General features: G+C 29.7%; 3 protein-coding genes and 1 non-coding gene across 5 annotated transcripts; 3 read left to right on the top strand and 1 right to left on the bottom strand.

Moving 5' to 3' along the window:
- Positions 1 to 2108: 2108 nt before the first annotated feature.
- Positions 2109 to 4416, top strand: LOC111297239 (annexin D4-like). 2 transcript variants are annotated; one of them, XM_022891892.2, is made up of 6 exons: positions 2110 to 2260; positions 2406 to 2578; positions 2950 to 3168; positions 3283 to 3507; positions 3843 to 3914; positions 3996 to 4416. In XM_022891892.2, the coding sequence occupies exons 1-6, from the start codon at positions 2215 to 2217 to the stop codon at positions 4188 to 4190; spliced, it is 930 nt and encodes a 309-aa protein (XP_022747627.1). In that variant the 5' UTR covers positions 2110 to 2214; the 3' UTR covers positions 4191 to 4416. The 2 variants fall into 2 exon arrangements, with proteins under 2 accessions (XP_022747628.1, XP_022747627.1); XM_022891893.2 differs by lacking the exon at positions 3843 to 3914 and having other exon boundaries at positions 2109 to 2260.
- A 176-nt stretch (positions 4417 to 4592) lies between these two features.
- Positions 4593 to 6344, bottom strand: LOC111297238 (annexin-like protein RJ4). The gene is made up of 6 exons (XM_022891890.2): positions 6106 to 6344; positions 5827 to 5972; positions 5511 to 5729; positions 5198 to 5410; positions 5038 to 5127; positions 4593 to 4942 (listed from the first exon to the last, which is right to left on the bottom strand). The coding sequence occupies exons 1-6, from the start codon at positions 6176 to 6178 to the stop codon at positions 4739 to 4741; spliced, it is 945 nt and encodes a 314-aa protein (XP_022747625.1). The 5' UTR covers positions 6179 to 6344; the 3' UTR covers positions 4593 to 4738.
- Positions 6345 to 10863: 4519 nt separating this feature from the next.
- TRNAR-ACG (transfer RNA arginine (anticodon ACG)) lies at positions 10864 to 10936 on the top strand. The gene has a single exon. It is a non-coding gene; the product is annotated as a tRNA-Arg (tRNA).
- Positions 10937 to 13958: 3022 nt separating this feature from the next.
- On the top strand, positions 13959 to 21988 carry LOC111296228 (protein LNK2-like). Its single transcript, XM_022890408.2, is given in 9 exon segments — positions 13959 to 14234; positions 16983 to 17325; positions 17416 to 17545; positions 18056 to 18353; positions 18459 to 18548; positions 19208 to 19930; positions 20007 to 20161; positions 21198 to 21520; positions 21523 to 21988. Coding segments are annotated over 9 exon segments (2118 nt in total). The 5' UTR covers positions 13959 to 14210; the 3' UTR covers positions 21555 to 21988.
- The last annotated feature ends 868 nt before the right edge of the window (positions 21989 to 22856 follow it).

Below are 22856 nucleotides of genomic sequence, written 5' to 3'. Positions count from 1 at the left end.
TAAACAATATTTTACATGCCTTATGAATGAAATTAATTAAATTAATCCACATTCCTCCCCACCTTCTTCCATGATTACAAAAGAAATTAGTTTGATAGCAGAAAGAGACTTGGAAAAATATATATATAAAGAAGATCTTCAAAGCTGTTCTAACAAGAGAAGGACAGACAACTAAGGGCCAAGCCAGCGTTGTAGATAAAATATGTTCCTCTCTTCTTTATTGTTGCTAAGTTGCTATCACATTATGAAGGTCCACTCCACCTAAGTTTTGATAAATAATTAATAATTTATTCTATGAATAGAGTTGCATGTTTCATGTGACTAAATCATAAGGTTTCTTCGAGTATCAATGAAAATTATCTAAAAGCATGAAAAAAATTTTATAGAATAAAAGACCTTTTAAATATAACATGCAAATATACTTTTCTTCTCAGTCTTATCAATAACTTTATTGTGGTGAAGTGACTCAAGCAGCTACAAACCACAACATGCCAGGGATGCTCTGACTCGTTCCTTTTGTAATAATGTGCAAAGCACCATGATAATAAACGAGGCAGCTGATTTCCACCAATCATTCTTTTTCATATTAAATTCATAATTAATGGTTAATCCAACTGCTTTTTCCAGAATGGATAAGACTTTCCCTGTTTCTACCAGGTATGCCATACAAGTGGTATGGTATGATCCAAGTCTAGAAATTGTTTGGTATATCCTTTCTACAGTACCTCAGTTGTGTAGCATATATAAATATATATATTATAGAATAATTTATTTCCTGTCTGAAATACACAAATCTTTTTACATATAAATATAGAAAATATGCAATTTTTCCTTTAAAAAAAAAAAAAAAAACTTAGTATTTGAGAGGACAATACGTGAAAGTCTTAGCTGTCAATGCTTCTTCCTGGGACCTAGCTAGCTGGACTGTGATTAAACAGGGCTCCATTCTCAACCAGTAAAGGAGAAGCAAAAATGGACCCACTCTCATCATTGAGAATGACTCAAGAAAAAAAGAGAGATTAATTGAGTGCTGGTTTCACAACACGCTTATTCTACAAGCTCGGGGAAGTTGATGCTCAAATTTGTTTTATTTCTTAGTATCATATTTGTAAGAATATTAATAAAATAAAATGATAATTATCACATATTAAATTTAATTTATATTTAAAAAGAGAAATAAAAATTATAAAAAAAATAATATTTTTTTACATAAAATTATATAATTTTCTCTAGATAAATAAGATTATTTTTAATGTAATAATTAAATTTACATGTTTAATTATATTTTTTAAAATTATATTAATAATTTAAATTTAAAAAAATTTTAATAAATAAATAAATTATCTCATTTTAATTATTATATGTATCAAATATAAAATAAAATAATATTATTTAATTTAATCATATTTATAATATTATTTTATCATAATTTAATATATCAAACATGATCTAAATTTATTAATTAAACATATGCATTAATGCCACAATATATGATACTTGATAGATCACTTACTCAAAAAATTAAGCTCAAATTCCTTCTTTTCCGAACTAAAGAAAGAAAAAAACCATTTATCATAGATGATAGATCTCAACTTGGTAACCTTTTAACTAGCACTTATAAAATAATAGTTATATAAATTCAAATTTTAATTTAATTAATTTATGTAATTATTTTTATGATATTTAATAAATTTAAAATTCAAATCATGATATATACAAAATAAACAAAGAAGATCTTTTAATGATCTAAAGTAGTAAAACAATTTATTTTTGTTAGATAAATGGGGACAAACCCTCAATTGGCATGATATGAGGGTTGGACCCTCAATTTTGTTTAATTCATAAGCTCCCTATAATTTCCAAAATCAGATATTAAGTGTTTAAAAAAATAAAATTGAAATGAAAAGTGGGGTCAAATGGTATATGCCAAGAATGTATGGACTATATCACAAAAAATTTCTCATTAATTATTGAAGCGTTACTTAAAACCATAATTTTGTTTCCTAATTTCATCATTAATTAAATTGTTCATTATGGTCATTATTATTGCAGTTTTTTACTTTTCTCTTTTTTTTTTTCCAAAATAACCTTAATATATATCAGAATGACAAAAAAAAAAACCCTCCAAGTTGATATAAATATATTTCTCCTTCGTTGCAATATTAGTCGTAACACTAATATTTGCCAGATTGCAAAACTTCCAGGGCCCAAACAATGGCTTATCCAGATCATCTTGAAGCTCTTAATAAAGCCTTCTCAGGTTCCTCCATTTTCTTTTCTTAAGTTTCTTCAATTTATCTAACTTCAAATTAAAAACTTTTTTGAAAAGAGCAAGAACCATGGTTAAATCTGTGTTTAGAAAATTTGTAAATGATCAATATTTATTATTTTATGATCCTTTTCAGGGATTGGAGTGGATGAGAATTCATTAATCTCTATAGTGGCAAATTCAAACCATGAACACAAGAAATCCTTCAGGAAAGGATGTTCCAAGTTGTTCATTGAGGATCAAAACGGATTCGAGCGAATGGATCAATCTATCATAAAAAATCTCAAACTCGAATTCAAGCGATTTCGGGTGTGTTACTTTATACCTATATTATATGCATAGGTACATCAACATTTTTAGTATTATATTTAGCTTAAAAAAGAATCAAATCAGTTCATTATTAGTAATTAAATCCTCTTGTTTTCTCTTCTTTCTTCTTCAAATAAGATGTAAAAAAGAAATAAATAAAAAAGTTATAGCTTTTTAGACAGTAAAATCTACCTGAATGACCTAGTAATAGGGAAAAGAGAGATTTATGGGATTGAAATGTAAAAGCAATTTTATTGATATAACAAAGAGTAAAGAACTAAAAAAAAAGTTTTATACTTGGGATTGAAGTATAAAAAGCAGATTTTTCTGGTTTTTTTTTTTTTATATATATATTTTATGGTTGTTATTAGGATGCTGTGGTGCTTTCACTCTTGCATCCTTGGGAAAGAGATGCTCGTTTGATTGAAAAGGCAATGAAAAAGGGCCAAAAACACTATGATGTTATTGTAGAGATAGCATGTACAAGATCATCAAATGAATTATTGGGTGCAAGAAAGGCTTATCATTCCCTGTTTCATCACTCCGTCGAGGAACATCTTGCTACCCATGTTAAGGGTTGTGAGCGTAAGGTGAATCCCTTGATCTTTAGGCTCCTATGACAAATTTTATGGGCCATCCAACCCCATAATAAAGTCTAACTTTGGACCTCACTAATGAAAATCCATTTTTTTTTCCTTGAGCAGCTCTTGGTGGCACTTGTAAGTGCTTACAGGTATGAAGGGCCGAAGGTAAATGAAGATGTTGTAAAATCTGAAGCTGAAATCCTTTCCAATGCAATCAAGAATGCTGATAAAAGGAAACCTATTGAGGACGAAGACACAATCATGATCCTTGCTACAAGGAGCAAACCACATCTTAAGGCAGTCTATGAACACTACAACAAAATCTGTGACAAGAGCCTCACTGAGGTACAGCCAACATGCAAGAAAGTAGTTAATTCCACTTGTTTATATCGCATAATATATAGATGTTGCAATGGAAACAAAATGAAAAATTAATTAATACTAGTTCTGATTATACTATATTATATGTTGCTAGTCTTCATTTTTCATTAAACAACAGTATCCAATACTTATCCCGAGTTTGATTAAAGTATTGCCAGAATATTTCATTGTCGACGGAAGATTATTAACGATGGAAATTTTGTTGGTAATCAAGATTTCTGACGGAATAAAGGGTATTACCGACGGAAAATATGTGCATATATATGACTCTTTCATGCTTAAATATTTTTTTTGTTTAGGATCTTGAAGCTGAGGGAATTTTAAAAGACACTGTAGAATGCCTGTGTACCCCTGAAACATATTTCACAAGAGTAAGATTATTGTGGGATTTTTTTTTTTAATTTCCTTGTTAGTTTTCCAATTAGCTTTTGTTCTACTCTTCCAATTTTCAGATTTTGGATGCCGGTCTCAGTGTTGATGGGGATGAGGAATCCAAAAGAGCAGTGACTCGAGTGATTGTAACCCAAAGGGAGGCATTGGTGAAAGAGGGTTACGCTCCTAACAAAATTCAAGGGATTCTTACAGGGCATTACAAGGATTTCATACTTGGCTCCCTAGCAAGAGAAGAAATGAATAAGCCACTCTAGCTATACATGCCATTAAATGACTATTTTTATTCATATTTAATGAATGATATTATCTTCTTATGATTTTTTGTTTCATTGCTTGTGTAAGAGTTGAATTTATAAGTAGTGTTCATCTCATTTCCTTCATTCACAAGAAAATTTAAGTGGATTGCAATCCAAGAGAACTTTTTTTCTCTGTTTTGCTGAGACAAATTTCATTGATAATAGTAGTTTTTAAATTTTGTTATTTTTGTATTTTTCATATCGATTTCGTAGCATTTATCGAGCTTGCTTTTCTGTTTTAACGTTTATAAAAAGACTTGCTAAGAGTAGATGATTTTCAACTCTTGTAAGTTCTTAATCAAACTCATTCCTATTGATGTCGAATGAAGTGAGAAAAGGAATATGCCATCAGACAACTGCTTAGGATAACAACCTCCCCATTAAAACCAGACAAAATGAACATAAACAATTATTGTTACGCCATAGAAACTTAAGCCTGGATCAAGACAATAGTGACTCAAATCAACAACACTTGTTAGAAGTCTGGAAATGGCCAAATAAAGATTTCAATCTTCCTTTCCCAACAGAGTAAGAAGTAAGGCCTTGTAAGCCCCTGAGGTTTCCTTAGCAACAGCTTGATCAAGAGGCACACTGTTTCTTTTGTGATAAAGGTCTTTGATCTCTTTCAGGTCCTTTTCAGCCCTTGTAACAATCACCCTGGTAAGAGCATCCTCATCAGCTCCGATCCTTTTGATCGAATTGCGCAAAACCTATAGCAGACAATGCCAAATATAAGTCCATATATGTACCAATTCTGTTGATGAAGAAAGCTTATCAAATTGGTATTAGGATCATTAGACTTAACCTTTTCAAAGTACTTTTTCGGGTCATTAAGGCATCGAACTGCGGTTCGCAGTGCTACCAGGAATGCAGCATCTGAATCACCTAGCAAATTCTGGAGATACAGGAAAGAAAAAGGTTAATTGAGAATATATTTGACTTGAACGTAGCTTGTTTTACTATACCTTAGTGATAGAAGTGCCTTGATCATCTCTGTAGCGATTGAAAGTTGCCAGAAGTTGCATCTTGCTCCTCGTACTCAGGATCCTGATAACTTCTTCATGGTTGAATGTCCTGTCTTTGATAGCATCATGAAGAATGTTGGCCTCAGAATTTGCTACTCTGGCATTTATCTCCTCTCCATCATATCTGAATGCACACACCAAGGCAACTAAGAGCTGTAACAGCAACAAAAACCTTCATCAATTACTTGTTCCCCAAGTTTTCATGAACCATAAAATGAAGAAAAAAGGAAAAATAATATAGATCAGGATATGCCTTTCGGATGTCTCCCTTTGTATGAGCAGCAACATCTTCCTCCAGGGAATGCTTGTAGCGAGCCTGATAGGCTCTCCTTACAGCCAAGAGCTCTTCAGGGGATCTGGTGCATGAAATTTCAATGATCACATGGTGATCAAGGCTAGTTTTCCGTATGGCCACATTAGCTAAGACAGCATCTCGATCTGCTGGATCCAATATCCAACGATACACAGCTCTCTATAATATTCACAATAATCAGTCTTATTTATTCTCAAAAAACTGATGACATAACATTTAAGGATGAAACTGAAATGCTAATGATGCTTTCATTAACCTCAAAGTCACCAGAAAGCTCTGATTCCAGACGCTTGATGAGATCCTCCTGGTAGAGCTTTTCATAAGCTAGCCTGATTTGCTTAATTTGAGCTGCATTTCTATGACCCAGAACTGAAATTATTGTCTTCTCATCTGTCCCCCATCCTAGAAAAGTTACAAGGAGAAAAACTTATTTAATTTATTTTTTAAATCTAAGGATGGATTATAAGAACAAAAAATGATCAGTACATAACAATTAAAAGACTAAGATTATTTGAAATTTTTCATTGTAATAAACCTTGACAAGCCTTTCGGAGAGCTTCTGCATCTTCAACAAAAGAAACCTGGTTAGGAACATCAATGGTGGCCATTTTTTTTTGAACCAGTTACCTCTAATCTGGAGATTGTCAAAGAATTTTTTGAAGGAAACTTACCTGAGTTGAGACTCTTATTGGTAGGGCTACGTTCTTCACAGTACCCTTGAAATTAACGCCTAGAAAAAATAACTGTTTCGGCCTTTTTGATATCTTGATAAGTGGTCCAAATAAATATAATTTAAAGATTTAAATATACGTTGTGATTTGGTTTAAAAAATATATATGTTGTGATTTATAAAAAAATATATATTAAGGAATTTTAGTGAATATTTTTAGTATTTTAAAATTAAAATTTTATTAAAAATATTTTAATCAGTTACTCTTAACTTTTGAAATTAACACTTTTATACATATAAAATATAGATAATAAATGATATAATATAATATTTTTTGAATTAAATCAAACAAATGTTTGCATATATATATATATATATATATATATTGCTATCTTTTGATCTTTCATTAATTTAAAAGTGTTAAGTGAACTAAATCTTTATCAGATTCCCCTTTTTCAGCAAAATTAAATAATATTGTTAATCACAGTGAGTTTGGTACATATGCATGTGAGCAAGAAGATATGAAATTAGCTTTACAAGGCTTCTGAAGGGCTAGATCATCTTCAACGGCGGAAGGGTGGTGAGGAGCAAACAAGGTTGCCATTATCCATCACCGTTATTAAAAAAAAAAAAAAAAAAATTGAATATAATTTATAACGGATAAATCGCGGTCGTGAATTATCATGTAACAGTGAATAACAATAATAATGATATGTTATTATCGTTATTGCTGCTATTCCTATTTTCATTCAAAAATTTTTAAAAAAATTCATTTGATTCTGTTTAAAAACTTAAAATAAAAACAAAAAAAAATAAACATCAATTTATAAATAAAAAAAAAACTCACGAAACTTCAACTTTCAAAAATATTAATTCTCTCAAATTTAACTTCAATCAAAATCAAGTAATTGGACTATAATACATTGGTAGAATGAGGTAAAAGTTATTGAGACTTAAAATGAGAAACAAGAAATGAAAGTGAGACTTGAGGTTGACGGATGCAAGTAGATAGCACACACAAAATAAAAAGAGAATTGAGAGATGAGGATGAGAATGAGAATGAAAGTTTAGAGAAAAAAATTATTGAATGTAAGGTGAAGGGATGAAAAATCATGTAGGTCTATGCAATTTAATCAAGAGAAATGAAGTAAACTTTAGGTTATTATTATTGAAAATTACCCACAACATGGAGGCTGTCAAGTTTGACTTACTGTAAGTTCATAAAAAATAATTCTCTTGACTCATAAATAATAATGCTCTTATTTAATTTATGGATGTCTAATCACTTATTATTTAATTTATACATAATATAATTCAATAATAATTTGATGAGTACGGTAATTAAATAATTAAATATATTATTCGTTATGATTATTTATTTTTTATATATTTATTTATCTCTTGTTAATTTTTTAATTATCATATAAATAATTTTTTAAATATAAATATTTTACTATAAATATTTTTTAAAATAAATAAAACGCATGATATAATATAAATTATATTAAAAATCATAAAATAAAAAATTTTATAATTAATAATTAAAATTATTATATTTTATAATAAATTAAATAAAATTTTAAAAAATTTATAATCATCATAATTATAATAATTACGAAAATTTTTATTATATCCATAATTATAACAAACACAAGATGATAAAAAATATAATCGTTATTGTAATTTAAATCTATGATATCTATAGCAACCAAAATGGGTATGATACCCAATGTTGAAATTAACGCCAAGTCGGTCATGTCTATCATGCTTTTCAAGCTACGTTAGAAAAACTGAAAGGACAGAAAAGCAAAAGCAAAATCTCATTTCCTTTGTTTCTTCATTCAATTTCAGGAGTATACGGCGTGTCTTGGAAATTGGAATGATTTTGGGAAGGTCGATGCCATGGAAGGATGCAAAGTGTGAACAAATAAAATAATAAATATAGGATTCCCCCAGGTAATGCTTCAGCTTTTTCATCAGTTTTCAAGACTTTACACTTCTTTCTTCGTTACTTGTACCCATCATCCCTTTGTTTCCCATCACGAAATGTTAAAATACATGAGACACAAAATGACCTACCGTGCTTGAATGAAAATTTTTTTTTTTATCTCTTTTCTTTGTTTATTTTATATTGTATAAGATAATGTATTTTAGATTTACTAATTCCTATATTTATGTTATATAAAATATTTATATTTATATATTTATGAAATATTTTTTATATTTAGATTTACGTGACGATTTATAATTTTATTTTTTTGTCATTCAAGGACAAAATCTTACTTTAAGAGAGAGACGAGAAAATTAGGATTCTAACCCTAATTTTGATATTTTTTTTAATGTTGTTTTAATTACTAAATCAAATAGTTGAAGATACTTATAATTTAATCATTCATTCAACACACACAAAAATGTTAAAATAAAATAATAACATAGTAATTAGATCCTTTCTTAGGAGGTCAAGCTTTGAGATAATCAGTCATTCAATTTTACACAAACATATTTTTTACAAAATATATTATCAAAATTTTTAATATTTTAGTTATTAAAATAGAAAAAGATACAATTTATGAGTTATTAACTCTTGCTTATTGTTTCAATTTATAACCCTTATCTTGTTAATTAGCAGCTACATACTAACGAAGTTTTGGATATTTCAACCTTAATTAAGTTGAATCGGTCAAAGTTAATTGGTCTTTGAATCAGATATTTTGATTAAAAATTGTTATCAATTCTATTGAGATTTGATTGATTGTTATATCATGATTTTGTAGTTGGTATAACCAAAATTTATAGCCCTCAATTATCTGATTTTATGATTATTAAAAAATATTTTTTTATTTTCAAAGATTTTTCTCTCAATTATCTCTTACGATCCATCCATCGTTAGCCTGTAAATATATAGAGGCACCTAAGTATTAAAATTCAAATTTTAAATTTATTAAATTTTACATTTTAAGAATTATTTTATAAACTAATTAAGTTAAGTTCTAAGTTTTATTTTTATATCTTTAATAGTTAGTGCAAGTTATTAAAAAAAGTCTAATGTATATTAAAGGGTAATCATTTAATCTGACTTTATTCTTAAGGCTTTGCTTGATAGGGTGGAAAAAAAATAGAAGATGGAAAATTAAAAGATAAAAAAAAGGTAGCAAGATGGAAATCTTTTTTTTTTTTTAACTATGTGTTTGGTTGGAAAGATAGAAAAGTTGGGAAAAAATAAAATTTTATTTTCATCCATTGTTTGGTAGAATTAAAAAATGAAAGAAAAAAGTAAAAGTTATATGATTTTATCATTATAACCATTTATAAATTAAGATGAAAAAAAAATCTAAATTTGATAAACAATTATATAAATATGTAATACATACTCACACTTCTCTCATTTTCTCTCCTTTTTTTTTTATAAGAAAAATTTGGAGTGATTTGTTTTTGTTAATAAGTGTGAAAAATAATAATCTTTCATATTTTCTTTCCTTTGATTTTTTTTCTTACCAAGCACAAGTAAACTCCATTTTCCTTTTACTTTTCCACTCACCTCTTTCCATCCTTCCACTTTTCAATTGTACTAAGCTTGTTCTAATGGCAATGTTACACATATAAATATTCTTGAATCTAACTTTCAATTCCAATTATTTTCCCAACATGAAGCGGCTAACATGTCAGCCAATTCTTAGGTAGAAATTTAATTAGCTGATGGTGACTTGGATAAAATGTCAAAAAGAAAAAGAAAAAGGAAAGCAATTTAATTATGCAAATCCTAACATTTCCTTCTTCCATATCTAATGCTTCTAAACCCTTTTAATATATTCTTTTGAATCATGCAAACTACAAAATTTTCAAACCTAGAGCTATATTAACTTCAACATGAATGCTACTTAATTAAACCACACTATTAAAACTAGGATATTGACATTTCGTTATGAATGTGTTATGAAGGATGTTTGAAAATTGTTCAAAATTTTAGATGATAACCTATGAAATTATTTGATGAATTAAAAAAAAAATTAAAGAAAGAGATTTGCAACATGACAGATGTAGAGACTCACATTCAATCTGTAAGATATAATTTGTTTTAATATGAAATCTCATTGTTTTGTTTCACAAAATGTATCTTATATGTTTGGATTTAAACTTTTACACATGTATTTTAAAAGAATTTCATATTATCCTGATATGTAATTGGGATGTTACAATAAATTTATTGACATTTTATTTCATGAGATTGACGGATATAAAAAAGTTGGTATATATATATATATAGCTATAATATTTAAATTCAATCAATTTTCACCACAAATATATATTTATACTTCTCAATTCTCACCTTTCTTATCTAATTTTCAAAAGATATATCTCTACATGGTTATAAACAATTAATTAATTATATATATATGATGATAAAATTGTCCAGAATTGAACAAGATTTATATAAAATTTAATAACGTGTGAAAAGCAAGAAAAATAATATTTTTATTACTTTGTAATTGTAAAAAAATTATATATAAATAGTGAATTATTTAGGGCAATGATGATTATTATATTATAAAATAATAGGGATTTAATTTCTACCATTCCACATAAATAGATTTATATAAATTGAGTCTCTTGTTCGGCAGCAAGGACTCCATGGCCCAATGGATAAGGCGCTGGTCTACGGAACCAGAGATTCTGGGTTCGATCCCCAGTGGAGTCGAGTGGGTTTTTATATTTTAGGCTTTTTTCACTTTCAGGACAATCGCAATTTTCCAGTGGGCCCTTCTTTTTGCTAATTTCTAAGAAAAGAAATCAAAGCAAGTTTTTACATTTTTTTTATGAATTAATAATATTGGAACATAAGATGTAATAATTTTAATAATTCTATATGTTTCTTTTTGAAGTGATATATAAACTAATTTCATTTGACAAAATTATAATTTTCATTTCATATAAATGCAATAACTTTTTCTAATTTACTTTTAAATTAATCAATTATTTTTTTTATAATTGATTTAGTACTATGTTTAAATTAATCCACATGTGTTATTGCAATCTAAATAAGAAAAAAAAATCCAAATCACTAAAAGTAATATATTTTTTTGGTATAATTAAATAATTAAATAATACTATAAGCTATTTATTTATGGTATATAAAGAAAGGGAGTATTCTAAATTTTCTATATAATTTTTACAACATGGATGATAGGATATGGGTGACATAAAAAAATCAACACAGAGAAAATATCCATATAGTTATAAAACCCTATACCAATAATAAAATTCTTGAGTTTGATGTTGAGTTAAATGATATTAAATCAATAAAAAATATTTATAAAAAATAAAATTATCATAAATATATAATTAAATATGCATGCCTTTTCACTTAAAAATCAACTTTTTATGTATTATTTTCTTCAAAAAGTAAATTTTTGTTTTCAAAATATTTTTTGTTTCACTTTAATTGTGGGTATGCTTAATTTTAGGTTTAATATAATATAACGAAAATTCAATGTCTCATTAGACAACGATATAACTTATATAAAATTAAATTATATGCTTATGTTTTTTTAACATTAAGAAATTATAATTATCCATTAAAAAACTATTCACGTATTATTTTGTCAAAATGAAACTTTTAGATTTACAATAATTAAAAAAAAATCTTATATATCACTATAATTATAACGAAAATTTAGCTATATTTAAATATTTAGATTATTGAGGTGGTTCATGAGAATCTCGTATCATTAAAAAATAAAACAAAAATGTGGAATATATAAAAAGTACTCAAGAACTTAATAATTTAAAATTTTAAACTTAAGTGATGTGGAATATATATGTATAAACTCCTTTTAGTATGTTTCCATGAGTTTCAAAGTGTAACTTATTTTTTTTCAATTGATATTAGAGCTAAAGGTTGGGTTTGAAAGATAGTACGGTGATATGTATAGAGACAATCTGTGATTGTCTACAACCTTAGAGAGCAGTAAGATAATATGAATATGTGATTGTGTTCAAGGTTAAAAGATATTGAGACAATTTGGACACATGAGTTACATAGATTGCTTGACTTGATAAGATGCATTGATGAGATTTATTTGCATAAGAGGTTGATTAGAAATCACAAGCAAATTTAAAAAGGTATTGAGACAATTCGAATGCACAAAAAATGAGAGGTTACTTGACCTAATAAGGGGCGTTGATGAAATTTATTCATACAAAAAGTTAATTAGAAATCATAAATGAATAGAAAAAATTATTAAAATAATTCATGTGTGAAAAAAAAAACTCTTATCACTGAAAAATAAGATAAAAATTTGACATATATATATATATATATATATGTAAAACACCTAAAAAATTTGATAATTTAAACTTTTTAAACTTAAATGATATCTAAATATTTGTATAAACTTTTTTTAATATGCTCTATAATCTTCAAACGTGGCTTATCTCCTCTCAAACGTAGATGATATAAGACTTTGAATTCAAGCTTTAGTCCTTATCCAACCGATCATGAAAAGCACCATACAAATTGCCCATTACCACAAACCACAAACCTATACTTTTCTTTTTTGTCTTTTATGAACCGTACACCTTTCTAGTAAGGTAAAAGTTCAAACAAAAATATAAAGTATGAAAAAGCAACAGACAAGAAAAAAAAAGGAATAATTTTGCTTATACCCCTGTTACTTTTACTGTTATTATAAAAACTTAAAAACATCCTATGATTTATTTGCATTCACCATCTTATTTCAATAAGTGAGCTGCTGGTTCAGGTTTCTTTCACTTTAAAGATTCGAGTTCCAGTTTCCTTCCTCTTAAATTCTTTTAAAATTTTATTTGGTTTCAATATTGTTTAAGATTTCGATGTTAATAATTATTAAAAGCGTTTTTAAATAAATTTAAATAGTTATATGATATTAAACTATATAATAAAATATCATTCTACCATTTAATAAATCTCATCCGTTTATTTTAAGATTCAAACTTAAAATCTCTAACATAAGATGTTGCATTCACTGTTAAGGTATCTCTTTTGAAAACATTAGTTGAAGTTAGCAAAAATATAATTTTATTTTTTTTATAAAAATGGATACTCTCACCAAATTAATTCAAAATAGTAAGTTATTTATAATTTTTCATAAATATAATTTTATCTATTGTTAAGTGAAATACCTTATTAGAATATGACACACCCTGAATATATATTTTTTCTTTTTCAAAATAGAAGTTTTGAAAAAAAGTTAAGTAGGCTTTCCATATAAAAGTAGATAGTTTTGTAATTTTTAAAATAGAAAATAAGTTCATTAAAAACTTTAAAAAGATAGAAATATTCTTAGTTTTATTATAATAATTGTTACCATTTTTATAAATTTTTAAATAAATTAATAAAGCTTTAATAATATAGTATAGATGCTAATAAATTAAAACCACAAATAATTATAGGGTGTTATATGATAATTTTTTAAAGATTAAAGGGTCTTAATGCAATTTGACCCAAAAAGATGAAACTGAAATGCAGGTGAAATAGTAACGTAATCAACGCCGCCCAATCACGACTCAGCAAAAGATCGGCTCATTCCTAACCACAGCTTTAGATAGGCGTGTTCACACGTGTCATCTTTCCGTCCAACCATCTCCCACCTGACATCATGTCATGCCGTCAACTGGGTCTCCTCCCCATTTTTTTCTCTTTCCATTTTCTGTTTTCTTTTCTCTCTCTTTTTCTCTGTCTACTGTAACTCTCTTCTTCGTCTCTCATTGCTTTATTTTCTCACTCCTCTGTTAATAAAATATATATATATAAGAAATTAATTTTAATTTCAATTTTATTTTTTGGGTATGTTTTATTTAGTCCTGTTGTAGTTTTTTTTTTGTATTTTTTAAAATTTTTTTGGCTGAATTGGCGATGTGTGGAGTAATTTTATCACGTTCTTTTGAATTGGGATTCGCAATTGTATTCGTGATTAGCTGCAGTTTCTTTAGAGATGTTTGATTGGAACGACGAAGAGGTAAATTAGTTCTAATTTTTTCTTAAAAAGAAAAATTTTTTTCTTTGCTCTGTAAATGACTTTTTATTTTTTTTTGGAATGTTGTTACATCAAATATGAACTCAATTACATTTTTTAATTTGCTATTAAATTTATTTTACTTGGCATAAATTTACTAAAAAATTGTGTTTGGCTTTTTTTTTTTTTTTTTTTTTAGGGAATTGCTTAGATTGCTCTGTTTTTATGTTCTGTCTCTGTTTTCTCATGGATGTTTTTGTTTACCATGAAAATTAAAGTGCACTTGTTAAGGTTTCTATTTAAGGAAATATCATTGATTAGGATCGTGTCGGAATAGTCAATTATAGTAACTGTAGTGAATTTTCTTAACAATTGCACTTAGGGTACTTGTCAGCATTTTCCATATTGAATTAGCAATAATATTATGCAAAAATATTGGTCTTGGGAATTTCTTCCTTCAAAATGCAATCTTTTTTCTTGCTTGTGTTGGAAGCAAAACAGCAGTGTGGCGTTTAGCTGAAAGAAGAGTTTCAATACTTAAACATTGGAATGAAATTCATGTTAGAGATTTAGGAAAGAAGTAGACCGCCAATTTAAATCACGATATGGTGATATGATATGAACACAAAATGAAAATAGAACGTGAAAGTGACATAATTTAAAATTTTAACAATAATTATATATAGATTTAACAAAATCAAAAAATGTATTTCATATTTTTGTGTTGAAAAAAAATGTGAGTAGCAATCTTTGTGCAAAACACGGTACAAATACACAAAATTTAGTATTTTACACAACACGAATATATGAATCACCATGTCTAGAAAGAAGTGTCCTAGGATAGAATAAATGTGATAAGCCGTAATGGAGTTGAGGAATTCTGAGAACAATTTTAGTCTAGAAATTTCTTGAAGGATGTTTTGTGGGGTGAACATGGAGGATTGGTCTTTATGCAGTATTAAAATGGCTCATTATAAAGAATTTATCTTGTTTAGGAACTAGAAAAAGCGAAAGATGAGAATCAGTGAGGCTTGAACTACTTTGCTAGGAAGTAAATGGTTTATGTTTATGGCGAGTATTATTCTCTGTTCTGTACCTCTTATTAAGTTAGGTTGGAAACAGAAAACTAGATGAAGTAAAAGAACGGCTTGAATAAACACATTCTCATCAGTATTTGGAAGGAATCTAGACGCCATTGGGGACAGGATATGTTGTTGAATGGACGGAGTTTCACTGTAAAGTTCAGGAACCAAACTAATTCATAAAGATCGAATATTGAAATAGAGATTGGGAGAAAACTTGAGGTTGCTATAACGTTGTAGAGAAATAAACTTATGGTTTTTGTGTTAGATGGCATTTAAGTAGGATTTGGAATTGGTAGAATTGGAAACTTTATCTTGAAATAATTCAAATTGTGAATTAGTCACTGGATACAAGAGAAACTGTGCTTAATCAGGGACTGAAACCTACTTAAAATCACTTACCGAGCTAGAGCTGGAAAAAATGATTTTTTAGGTCTGGATTTTAGAGCAGAAGAGCTAGGGCTTATAGTTCATTTCCTTTCCATTTGCACATTGGTTTAGCTTCTGTGACCTTGTCTGCAGTTGCATGGATAGTAACATTATAAGCTTGACAACAATGGTTGGTAAACATATGACACAGCTCTTGATCAAATACTTTGAACTAAAATAAAGAAAATGTTTTGAATTTAGGATGGGTTAGTTCACGTGCCCTTCAAGAAGCCCTGAAATCTCATCAGCAAAAGAGAGCATATTTACTCTACTATATATTTCACTATTGCCAGGCTACCTCTCGTTGTCAATGGAATATTTAAGTACCCTGCGGATCAGTTATTTCCAGCCTATATGTCTAACCTTTATATCTGGTGTGTTAATATTTGGAGTTCATGAAAGATATAATTAGGGCATCTTATGCCTTCTCAATCAGCTAGTTAAATGCCTTTTTGTTTTGTGCATCAGATGTCTTTTTCTTTTCCTGGTTGAAGGTTTAACAAATCTCGACCATGACTTTTATTTGCTCGATGAATAACCAGTTGATTTAAGGTTGAATCTTCTAGCTTGACATCCAAGTAAGATAACAGTAGGGTATTATTTTGTTTTGTTTTTGCAATTTTTTGTTCTGTATGTTTATGGAGAGTAGTGTACTAGTGTTATCTAAGTTTAAATTTGTGGGAAGGATGCTTTGAATTGTGATTCAAAATAAATATTAAACAATATTAGGTCCAATCAGCATAGAAACAACAAAAAAATTGTTGAGATCAAATTCATTTTTGGAACCAAATAATGTGAAGGAAGATTTAATGGATTCCGAGTGAATTCAAGACACTTGAGCAAAAGGAGAGAACATTAATGAATGAGGCTGTGACACAAGTTAACAAAGTAATGATCTGGGTTGTGGAGAGAGTGTTTGATGATTTTTGTTCATAGTTTACATTTGACAAACTTGTAACCTATCCTTCTGGTATCTTACGAGTTCTAAATAATTTCTATCTTTTTACTGTGTTGAAATTATCCTTATCGGCTGTGATTGATTTTAGAGAGCACCAAACTGCAAAACAATTAATTTAATCAGGCACACCTATGAACCCATACATCTGACAACTGAGCTGCAGCTTTGCTCTAGCTTTTCAATTGTTTTATATTTTTTTTAACTTAAATACCTTTAGTTCGATTGCTTAAAGATATAATGATACCTTTTTGGATGCTGATATGGTTGGTTATATATTTTCAGTTAACAAATATAATATGGGATGAGGCTGGTGAGACCGATGACCATATAGTACCATATCAAGAGGGAAGTGAAAACTGTCATAGTAAGAAGGAATGGAGTCAAGTAACTGCAACCATAAAGTCTACTGAGCAAAAGACACCTGGGGATAAATTTGATCTTCATGGAAGAAAGTTGGAGGGCAGTTCCAAGTTCAATACAAATGGAGGGATTGCCACCTCAGGATTTGGCATGGGCTCGTGGCCAGAGTTATCTTTATCTAATGCAGCAAAAACTGCTCAGGATTTGATGGGTAGCGAAGTCTCTAACAATTTGGTTGAAGTAACTAAATGTAGCTCAAAAAATGGTGAGAATATTAGTTATTCAGACTAAAGCCAATAGCATTTTTTTTTTCTTTATCGTTTTATAACCATAATTATCCACCTTCTCTTAACAGCAGAGACAACTGAACTTAGTAAAGATCCTGAATTTTTTCAAAATCCCAATGATGATAAAGAACAAGGTGATTTTGTTGACTACAGCTGGGCTAACATTGGAAGCTTTGATGATCTTGATCGAATTTTTAGGTAAAGCACAATTCTTACCTTAATTGTAGCTTATGAAAGCATTGTTTTGATAATCTAGTCTGAAGATTGGTCTTTGTGTAGTCATGCAAGCCATATTTGCTTCAACTTAGTAAGTACCCACAAGTTGTTAACTTTTGTCACCATGGAACGACCTTCAGTGTCTTCACATAAACGACCATTTATTTTCGTGGATATTTGACTTTGAAAATTTTATACTTTCATTTGCTCTAAGTTATAACTATTCTTTGTACCCTCAGGAACTAAAGAACCTGAAACTCCTGCACCGGTTTGATCACTTCGGTTATCCAAATTTAGTATACACTTCTTATGTGTGTCCCTTGATTTTGTAGCAGTGTTCCAAACTAGTATAAGAAAAATCTGGGTGGAGTCCTATACCACTGAGGAAAAAAAGAGAACTCCAATCATAATGTTCTTTTCCTTGTTTCTCCTTTTTATCATATACTATGGCATCCATCTGACTCAATATTCTCACAAGTGATGATTTTGCAGCAATGATGACCCAATATTTGCCAATATAAGTCTTGGTAGTGCTGATGAGTTATGGTCCTCATCTAAAGAGGTAACAAACGGCCCAGGAAAGTCCGTTCCTACAACTGTGGACTCTCCTAGCCTAGTGATAGGAGCATTAACGAGCATATCTGAGCATTTGCAAATCATAGGAGAACATGAGCAACAAGATAACCAGTCATTTACCCTTAGCTATGGAAAACTGCATGGTTCCACATCTCATGGTCTGCATAACATGGAATTTCCCGGAGATAAAAGTAAATCCATAATTCAGGAGCAGGTGTGAAATATCAACATGCAGTATGATCAATTCTTTGTTACTTATTCTTGCAACATAGTCAATCAAACCGAAGTAATAATATAATTTATCTTTCCTCTGTCACAGACAATTGTGGAAACTGCAGGAAAAACCGGTGTGTCAAAGTCTCACCTGGTTACTGAAAAAGTTATGAACCCTAATGGATTGGATAATAAGGTTTTCCTATCATACTCTTTATGCTTAACTATTCAAATTATCTTTGGTTTGTGGTATTTCTCTTCAAGATTTGGAATAAAATACTATTTTCCATGGTCCTGGAATGGCAAGTTCTACCGTGTCTCATTCATTGTGCATTTACAGAATAGCTAATAAATGCTGAGAATGTACTATTATATAGATTTTCTAATGTCTGATATATAATTTATTGAGCTTAAAAAGCCCATCTATTTGGTATTTTATGGATTTGACAAATAACCATCAGGGAATAGCTTAGTTTGGAATGATAGAGATTGCTTGAACTATAAGAGAGCTTCTACTTATTCATCTATAAAAGGGTTATAGCACATTTCACCTTAAAATGTCATCCTCAGAGGACTATTATGTCTTCCACATATATTCATTTTTCCTTCAAGCTCGAGTAATTGCTTTCTCCTAAATGATAACTTCTTTCTTTAGCCAAAGGAAAAAAAAAAAGAGAAAACTTCGTTCTTCTTTTCTCTCCTTTCCTCCTTTTTTTCCAGGGAATGGGCAGGGGTGTTGGAGGATGCTATGAAGAGGCAATATAACTTATTGCATTAATTTACTGGCAGTATAAATTTAGGTATTTCCTTCAAGATGTCAATGTGTTATTTTTAGTTTAATACTTCCCTGTGCAGGCATATGGGCGGAAAAAGCGGCTGAAATTTAGGAAAAAACCTGAAGAAATAGGTGAGGCGAAACTAGTACAAGATTTATATGGTACCTGGATTTCATCTGGTAAACCATTGGCTCAATATGAGAATAATTTGGCAACCTCCATGGTAAAATCTTTTCCATCTTCAGTTGTGACTCAGCAGAGGCAGCTTCAAGTAACTGACTCATTGCAGTACCAGCATATCTCCAATACATTTGTAGCCCCTTCCACGTATGGGAATCTCACAAACCAATATCCTGCAATACCTGTTTTGTCCAATGTCCAGTCTGGCGAATTTAATCAGCAGCCCTTGCTTTCTTGTTATGGTGTTTCACCTGGGAAGGCAAATCACGTAAACAGATCAGTTGAGGCTGCTGCAAAACCCCTGAGCACGATGACACCTCAGGAAAAAATAGAAAAATTGAGACGACGCCAACAAATGCAAGCACTGCTTGCTATTCAGATACAACAACAGCAGTTTGCCCATCAAGTTCCTTGTACTGATCACTCTGTCATTCAAAAATCTACACAAGAAAATCAATTTCAGTATGTTGAGGGAGCTGATGTAGAAGACCTTAGCACTCTTGCCTCTTTTGACCCAAACTCACCTCTAGAGCAAGATGATTCTAATACAGTCTCAATAGCAATTAATGACTATGCAGCGAAGGACACAGTACTTTATCAGCTACAAGATGTAATTGCAAAGGTATGCTTGACTTACTGGTGAAGTTCTTTCCTTGCTGGCTAATAAGGAATTAGTGACAACAAATCAATTTTTGCAGTTGGATGTGAGAATTAGACTTTGCATAAGAGATAGCTTGTTCCGGTTGGCTCAAAATGTGATGCAGAGACATTATGCTAGTGACACAAGCAGCACTAATAAAAGTAGCAGGGATGAAAGTAAAGTTGCAAAAGAAGAAAATAAGAACTATAACAGGTTAGTAAACTCTATGCTGTTGCATTTGTATTTATGTCAAAAGTAAACTGATTTTTTATTATCCTTGGAAAGGTTAATTTATGTCATGACAACTCTCCCAAGGTTTTACTAAAATTAAATAGCACTTGATTACCTAAGGTTTGCACTATTAATGGCTGAATGCTGACTTACTAAGGCATCAATGTATTTTGAGCCAAGATGAAAAATATAGATAAAAGGGAAGGGTGTTCAATTAAAGATTCCATTTTCCTTTTTGTTTTTCTAGGTTGATGAATTGAAGATCTTGCTCTTCTCTTGCTTTATAACAATTTGCTGATACTTTAACACTTTAAATAGCAAGGGGTTAACTGTGATTTGTAATATTAAAAAGGATAATTCTTACTTACTAAGGCTTAAATCAGTACATGTATTTTTAGCCAAGACAGAAAATATAGAAAAAGGAGTGCATTCAACTTTTTTTTTCTTTTTTGCATAACTTGCTTTTCTTGGTTGATGAATTTCTGATCTGCTGCTTTCTATCCTTTTGAGAATTCGTTGATCCTTTTCACTTTAAATTTCTTATCCTCTCTTGGCCTGTTCCTGTTCCTAGTGTCTGCTAAAATGACAAGCTATAAAGAGGTGCTTTCTGCTGCTTCAATTTTATTTTATTTTTCATGTTATTAACATCTGGGTGTCTATTTCGTGTGCAAGTTAAAGAAGTACATGCTTACTCAGTTGTGTTTAGGGATTATCTGCTTCTCTGCTGAAATTTCATAAGTTTCCATGATTGAATCATCTCAAACAAACTCAAAACTCAAAAGCATTAATGTGGTTTCTTTTGGTTTTCATTTCTTGCTTAATATTTATATAATATCATTTTAAAGTCTTTCTTCTAAACTTTTCAGGTTCTTTCCCTGAATCAACAGTTTTTTTTTTTTTTTTAAAAAAACTTAAAATATCCGCCTTTAACCCTTATTGCAGCATTTTATGCCTGTTGGAAATATATTTCATTGGAAGCTTAAGTCTCAGCTTATTCTCCTTGAATGTAATGGTACAGGATGTCTGACGCAGAAACAGAGACCAATCCGATAGACCGTACTGTTGCTCATTTACTCTTCCATCGGCCTCCGGAGTTGTCGGGAAAACATACTGAGACACCTGAATCACCTGCTTCCACAAAGTTCTCATGTGAACGCAAATCTGCGGGTTTAATGAGTTTGCCAATGGGTTGCATATCAGACAATTCACAAGTTAAACAAAACCCTACTCACCAGGCATCAAAAGTTCCTTCTCCATTGGTGGACCCTCAACATATGGAGCAATTTAAGAACAGCCCTTGCATAGATACTTCTGAGAATGCATCTGACTACGGGCCGGTGGATGTGGAGTAGCTCAGGTTGAAGCCTCAAAATGAAACTCGCAAAATGCGAGCTTTGAATTATTATACGGATTTACTGGTAATTCCTAGGTATTTCTTTTCTTGTCAGCTGACTTGATTCTTTCAAGCTTATCATGGTGCCATGAAAATCATCGTAGCCTAACTGGATCTTTGTCAAATGGTGGACCTGGAGCCTTAAAACATTGTCATTGCAAGAATCTGCGGACATCTTTCATCAGCATCCATACACAAAAGCTGAATAGTTGCTTGCATTTGAAGTCAATGGTAGTTATATGTATCTACCGTCTAAATATTTCTGTCTATCCTCTGATGTACTTCCCGGAGACAACTTGTTTATGTCTGTCATATCTAATCTACTCTTAGCTTTATATTCGACATACCATGTCAAACCAAATAAGCTCCAATAGCTGAAACTCTTATGGTATTGATGCATCATGTTTCTTTTATCACTTTAATATCCCCTGTTTTAAGCTACAACTTTTCTCATATTTTTGTTCCTGCCTGATCTAAATTAAATTTTAACTGTTAAATATTCAAAAATTAAAAAATATATGTTAAATGAAATTTGACTTAGTAATTCATATATTCGTATATTCATTTCATGTTTTACATAAAAATTATGTTACAATTCTTTTTTTTTTTTACGAATTTTAAAAATCATATTAAGCATAGATTTTTCAGTGCTTTAAGTCTACCTGAGATTAAACCCTCCAAAACTTAGTCTCCAAATCAAGGAAGAATAACCCAATTTCTAACCAAAAAATCATTTGTAGTAGCTAACCTACCAAATAAAATTCAAAACCCAATTTCTTACATTTAAAAAAAAGAAAATATTTTCCTTCTAGGGATCTTATTGCACTTCTTTTAGACAGAAGTGTTTGAATTACTTTTGGTAAAAGTTAGTTGACTATTACATGAACGTGGAATTGTCTTGGTCAGAAAACATAACTGCAATACCATCCATTTCTTGTGAAAATTTTGGACTTTATGAGAAATTTTAATCATTTCATGTGATTGTTGACAAACATATAGTATTACAAACAATTATGATTTTCTTCATTGTAAAGCAACACCTCCTACTTCTCTAGAAGATGTAAAATAATAATTGTTTTATTTCTTAAATTCCACGAGATTAGAAAGTTTGTGTTTCACTAAAACATATTTATGAAAATTAATAAATTAATTAATTATTAAATGAACATATGACATATAATTTTTTTTATACATGTTATATTGACTTGTAAATTGTAGACAGTACTCTCCTATCATATAAGTTACATATTCAAAATATTCTTACATAAAATTATTATTTATTAT

Source organism: Durio zibethinus, chromosome 12, assembly GCF_047325235.1.
Source record: "Durio zibethinus cultivar Kanyao isolate XHJ-2024 chromosome 12, ASM4732523v1, whole genome shotgun sequence".
NCBI classification, from domain to species: Eukaryota; Viridiplantae; Streptophyta; class Magnoliopsida; order Malvales; family Malvaceae; genus Durio; species Durio zibethinus.
Note: the sequence above shows the minus strand (reverse complement) of the source record. Positions and strands in the feature narration are given on the sequence as shown.